At 33.5% G+C, this 6,103-nt stretch overlaps 1 protein-coding gene across 1 annotated transcript; it reads left to right on the top strand.

The window, feature by feature from the left end:
• Nucleotides 1–1,524: 1,524 nt before the first annotated feature.
• On the top strand, nt 1,525–4,986 carry LOC107891664 (ruBisCO large subunit-binding protein subunit alpha). Its single transcript, XM_016816515.2, has 8 exons — nt 1,525–1,866; nt 1,967–2,150; nt 2,838–2,959; nt 3,082–3,289; nt 3,371–3,516; nt 3,599–3,905; nt 3,994–4,445; nt 4,528–4,986. The coding sequence occupies exons 1-8, from the start codon at nt 1,813–1,815 to the stop codon at nt 4,813–4,815; spliced, it is 1,761 nt and encodes a 586-aa protein (XP_016672004.1). The 5' UTR covers nt 1,525–1,812; the 3' UTR covers nt 4,816–4,986.
• The last annotated feature ends 1,117 nt before the right edge of the window (nt 4,987–6,103 follow it).

Here is a 6,103-nt window from a genome sequence, read left to right on the forward strand (position 1 = left end):
TATTAGATTAAGGGTGGGTTTGGATGGGCGATTGGGTGAGGTGCGGTGCGTTTAGTTTACTTTTTGTCTCACGCTCCAGTATCGCTACAGTATCTAATCTCACCGCCACCGCTGTTTTTACACTAACCGCAGGTAAATTCACCGCCCATCCAAACTCACCCTAAGAGTATATGGACTAGATTTTAAAATTTACCAAAGTACAAGATGGGATGACATATTTTAACTTTATTAAAAAATATTTGGGTAAATTACACTTGATGCTAGTAAACTATTAGTAAATTTACATATTAATCATTTAACTTCAAAAAATTACAAAATAGTCACTAAAGTATTCAAATATTTTCATTTAAGTCATTGGACTGTTAAGTCTTTTTTTTAAAGTCCAATTGGCAAGCTCAAGCGATGTTTCGACAATCGGTATGATGAAACAATACCTATTGATGAGTAGAACATATCTCAAATCCAAGTTGTTCTGATATCAATGTTAAAGACCAAAGAAGAAAGGTATTTAGATTTTGGTTCGCAGATTCGTGATGTTGAAAGTTGTTTAGTGAAAAAACTAGACTATAAAAGAGAAGGAGAAGCTTACCCTTTCAATTGATGCTAGAGGTGAGGACAAAGAAGGTGATACTGTGGCGATTTTAACAATTTAGTAACTTAAATAAAAGCTTTCAATGGTTTAGTGACTGTTTTATAACTTTTTAAAGTCGAGTGGTCAAAAGGGCATTTAGTTTATTGTTTGTCTCACGCTACAGTATCGCTATAGTATCTAATATCACCACCACCGTTATTTTTACACTAAGTGCAAGTAAACTCACCGCCCATCCAAATGAGCCATTAATTATATTTTAAATAATATTTTGAATTTTTTTATAGACAATAATTTCTAATTGAGATGATATTGATATCAATTTATAATTTATTTTTCTCGATATCAATGGAATTTATTTTACCCATAAATAAAAAGGTAAATTACATCCAATATCACTAAATTAATAGTAAGTTTATATTTTGGTCACTCAACTTCAAAAAGTTACAAAATAGTTATTGAACTATTCAAATGTTTTCATTTTAGTCACTGAATTATTTGAAAGTTTTTATTCAAGTCATTGGGCTGTTAAGGTTTTTCTTTTTTAAAGCCCGACTAGTGAGTTCTAAGCAACGATTCGATGACTAATATGGTCAATATCTTAGATCATACCTTAGATCAAAGTCAATTTGATGGTCAATATCGAAGATCATAGAAGAAAGCCATTTGAATTTCGGTTTATAGATTCATGACGTTCAAAACTATTTTATGGAAAAAAAATTGAACTATAGAATAAAACTTTTGTTGGTGTCGGCAGTCTGAACATATAAGGCCATGTAACAATGATTTTAACAGTTTAGTGACTTAAATGAAAACTTTCAAATAGTTCAATGACCTTTTCTATAACATTTTGAAATTAAGTGACCAAAATATAAACATACTGATAGTTTAGTAACCTTGAGTAGAATTTAACCTAGATAACATGATACTCAATCAAGCTTAAATTGAACCCGTGGTGAGGTGTTACCAAACAAACAAAGAGCCAAACAAAAGGGTTCTACGAAATGGAAGAACGTTCTGGAAGCAGTTTAACTCTTTATATTAAAAGAACAAAAAACTAGCCCTAAAGCCCTCAACGCCTTTGCTTTAGTTCTTTCTACACACACTCTCTGCCTGCCTCCCCTTATCCACTCTTTCCCAAAAACCCAGAAACCAAAACAAAGCCTTTATCTTCTTTATTGTTTTACTTATCCTTTTTGTTCATCAAACTACAATAAAAAGAAATGGCCTCTGCAAATGCTCTTTCTTCAGCTTCTATTCTTTGCTCTCCCAACAAGGTACTTTCCTTCAATGCCTTCATTTCTTCCCCCCCCCCCTTCTTTTTTGCAAATTTGGTTTTTTTCTTTTTAGAGTTTTTATGGTTGATGATGATTTCAGGGGAGTTTAAGGAGGAAGGGAAATCAGAGACAGAACCAAAGGGTAAATTATAGGCAAGGAAACAACCGGTTTGGTGTGAAGGCTTGTGCTAAAGAAATTGCTTTTGACCAGAGTTCAAGAGCTGCAATGCAGGCTGGCATTGATAAGTTAGCTGATGCTGTTGGCCTTACACTTGGTCCTAGGGGTAACTTTAATTTTTAATTTTCTCCTTTTATCACCTTATTTTTTTGTTTCTTCATTTATGTTTTTAATTTTTGAAAATATTATCTTGGCTTTATTTTGCAATGCTTTGTAATGTATGATTAATTTTAAAGTTTAGAAATGATGCTAGTTGCGAACACAGTGGCTTATCTTGGCGTTAAGCTTGGTGGGTCTAGCTAAAATTTTGGAGGACTTGATGAAAATGTTTGATAATTTTGGCAAGTCTAATTAAAACTTTAGAAATTTTTAAATAACAAAAAATTTTGAAAAATTTAATTAGAAATTCCGAATTTTAGGGGGGGCTGCTTATTTTTTTAAAAAAATTTAAGGGTCTAAAGCAAATTTTCAAAAATTGTTCGCCTCTGAAAGAACATTTAGGGCCTTTTTTACCTTTGATGTTGAAAAGTGCGGTGGAGCTGTTTACTTGAGGTGTAAAAGTGTATTTGGAAAATTTGAATGTATTTATCATTACTTTTGAGAAGATAAAAAAGGTAATTTTAAGCTAAAATTTTTGGCTTTTTGGATTGGGTTAAAATCCCGGTTTAGAAATCAAGCTTTGGTTTGAAAAGTTACGTGTTTTTGGGTTTACAAAGCCGTAGTGTATTTGTACTTGATTTGATGGATGATCTTCGAGTATGTTAATTGCTATATGTTTTTGCTGTTCTAAAAGGGAGGAATGTTGTGTTGGATGAATTCGGAAGTCCGAAAGTAGTCAATGATGGGGTGACAATAGCTAGAGCTATTGAGCTTCCTAATGCCATGGAAAATGCTGGTGCTGCTCTTATCAGAGAGGTTGGTTCGTGCTTTAATCTTGTTTGTTGTTGTTGTTTTGGTTTGATAAGCCTTTAATCTTGCTGTGATATGGTCGTTTACGCTGACATTGTTTGTTTGTTTTTTGGCTGTTGATGATGAAGGTTGCGAGTAAAACTAATGACTCTGCAGGTGATGGGACGACTACGGCATCGGTACTTGCACGGGAAATCATCAAACTAGGACTTTTGACTGTTACTTCGGGTGCAAATCCGGTCTCAGTGAAAAGGGGTATCGATAAAACCGTACAATGTTTAATAGAAGAGTTGGAAAAGAAGGCTAGGCCTGTTAAAGGTCGTGATGATATCAAAGGTACTCTGCAGAAAAATAATAGATCGAATTAGGCAAGCTGAATTGTCCTTTAATCACAATACTTACTGTTTTACTTTGCAGCTGTGGCTTCCATTTCTGCTGGAAATGATGACCTTATTGGAACAATGGTAGCTGATGCTATTGACAAAGTCGGTCCCGATGGTGTTTTGTCAATCGAGTCATCGTCTTCATTTGAGACCACCGTTGATGTTGAGGAAGGAATGGAGGTATATGATGCTTCATTTTTTACCGTTGTTTTTTTTTTCAACACTTAAAACCTTTGTTGTTCTTATGGTTGTTTCTTTTCAGATTGACAGAGGTTACATCTCACCGCAATTCGTAACAAATCCCGAGAAATTAATTTGTGAATTCGAGAATGCAAGGGTGCTAGTAACCGATCAAAAGATTACAGCTATTAAGGACATAATTCCCCTCTTGGAGAAGACTACTCAGTTAAGAGCTCCATTGCTTATAATTGCTGAGGATGTTACCGGAGAGGCTCTTGCTACACTTGTAGTGAACAAACTCCGAGGTATCCTTAATGTTGCAGCCATTAAAGCTCCGAGTTTCGGCGAAAGAAGAAAAGCTGTCCTTCAAGATATTGCCATTCTTACTGGTATGCAAATTGTTGTCTGTTTCTTATAATTATTTTTAGAACATTCCATTATGGTTTTTTAATGATTGTTTCATTATCAAAACCATAGGTGCCGAGTTCCAAGCAAATGATCTGGGTTTGTTAATCGAGAACACCTCTGTTGAGCAGCTTGGTATAGCCAGGAAAGTTATCATCACCAAGGATTCAACCCAAATAATTGCTGATGCCGCTTCGAAGGATGAAATACAAGCTAGGGTGCAACAATTAAAGAAAGAACTAGCCGAGACAGATTCTGTTTACGACACAGAAAAACTGGCAGAAAGGATTGCCAAACTATCTGGTGGTGTTGCAGTCATTAAGGTTGGGGCTGCAACTGAGACTGAACTCGAGGATCGCAAGCTACGTATTGAAGATGCCAAGAATGCTACCTTTGCTGCCATAGAGGAAGGTATTGTACCTGGTGGTGGTGCTGCATTAGTTCATCTCTCGACTTGCGTCCCTGCAATTAAGGATAAGCTTGAAGACTCTGAAGAGCGCATAGGAGCCGACATTGTGCAGAAGGTAACTCTCCCGAACAACAATTAACCCTCGGTTCAACTATTTGTAAACTGCTGTAAACGTGATTCTTTATGTTTCCATGCAGGCTTTGGTAGCACCGGCCTCGTTGATAGCTCAAAATGCAGGAATGGAAGGTGAGGTAGTGGTGGAGAAAGTAAAGAACAGCGATTGGGAGATCGGTTACAATGCAATGACAGACACGTATGAGAACATGCTGGAAGCTGGAGTTATTGACCCGGCAAAGGTGACAAGATGTGCGTTGCAGAACGCGGCTTCGGTTGCGGGAATGGTGCTTACGACTCAAGCTATTGTCGTTGAGAAAGCCAAGCCAAAGGCTCCTGCAGCTGCTGCTCCTGAAGGTCTTACCATTTAATCACTAGGATTTTAAGAAATTTCAGGGATTGAATGAGCAATTATGTAGGTTTGGTGCCCTATTTTTGTATTGGATTTAATAAAAGAATGGTTTGTGGATGCAATGTAAGGTTAGGGATGTTGAACAATGTTTGATTAGACATTGCAGTAAAAAAAAAATGTCTTGCCACTATGACTACCATCTCTAATCTTCAGTTTCAGTTAATAATAAGGCAAATTATATTAAAAAATCCATTAAACTATTAGAAAATTTTCCTTTTGATGGTTAAATTTAAAAGAAAATTTTCCTTAAAAGAAAATTTTATTTGAATTGTTGGGTTATTAAACTATTTTTCAAAAGTTCAGTAAGCGAGTTTAACGATTCATCGACTGGGTATGATAAATAAGTCTTTAGCAATAAGTAAAAAATATATTTTAAATTCAAGTTTAATTCAAAAGAGAGAAGCTTAAAATTATTTTATGAAAAAAAACTAAACTGTAAAAAAGAGGAGAAGGAAATCTTTTGTCGATATAAGCCATGCGAAAAGAGAAATTTATACAGAAACAGTTTTAACAATTTAGTGACTTAAATGAAAATTTTCGAATAATTCATTGATCATTTTGTAATCTTTAAAAGTTGAATGATTAAAATGTAAACTTATTAATAATTTAATGGCTTAAGTGTAGAGTACCATCCTTTCCTTATTTGTAGTGAGCTATGTCACAAATTTTGTTCTTATGTAAGTTATGGATTGAGTCGATTGGTATGGACTTTGGTGTTAATGCAAGAGAATTGGGTTTATAGGTTGGGAAGGGGTTATCGGTAGTTCTAGACATTATATCAAAAAAATAAATATAATCATAATTATTAAATTTATATTTCAATCCAATTATTTTTAGTTTACATATTTTTATAATTTTAAAATTTTAATCTTAATCAAACTGTAATTACTAATTTTATTAAATTCTATTATTTTTAAAATTTGATTTTGTAAACATATTTAATAGATTTAACAACAATATTTTTATGTCAAAACTAAAATTTTAAAATTCTAAAAGTCTAAAGACAAAATGATTCAATTATATAAGATTGATTAAATGTAGACCTTTACTTATAGAACATGATTAATAATAAATTTTGATCAATTAGATTTATCTGTTACCGTTTAAGTTTAGATTAAAATTTCAAAATAAAAAGAATATAATGGCTAAAATTGATGAAATTATAATATAATAATTAAATTTACATATAAGAATTAATTGCATAAAATAATCTGTGGCCTAACTCTGATTCTAAATCATGCAGAATG

Source organism: Gossypium hirsutum, chromosome D13 (genome assembly GCF_007990345.1).
Source record: "Gossypium hirsutum isolate 1008001.06 chromosome D13, Gossypium_hirsutum_v2.1, whole genome shotgun sequence".
NCBI classification, from domain to species: domain Eukaryota; kingdom Viridiplantae; phylum Streptophyta; class Magnoliopsida; order Malvales; family Malvaceae; genus Gossypium; species Gossypium hirsutum.

Coding starts and splice junctions, on each gene's coding strand:
- LOC107891664 (XM_016816515.2), top strand. CDS start 1,813: ATGGCCTCTGCAAATGCTCTTTCTTCAGCTTCTATTCTTTGCTCTCCC. Junction 3,517..3,598: donor ATGTTGAGGAAGGAATGGAG/GTATATGATGCT, acceptor GTTTCTTTTCAG/ATTGACAGAGGTTACATCTC. Junction 4,446..4,527: donor GAGCCGACATTGTGCAGAAG/GTAACTCTCCCG, acceptor GTTTCCATGCAG/GCTTTGGTAGCACCGGCCTC.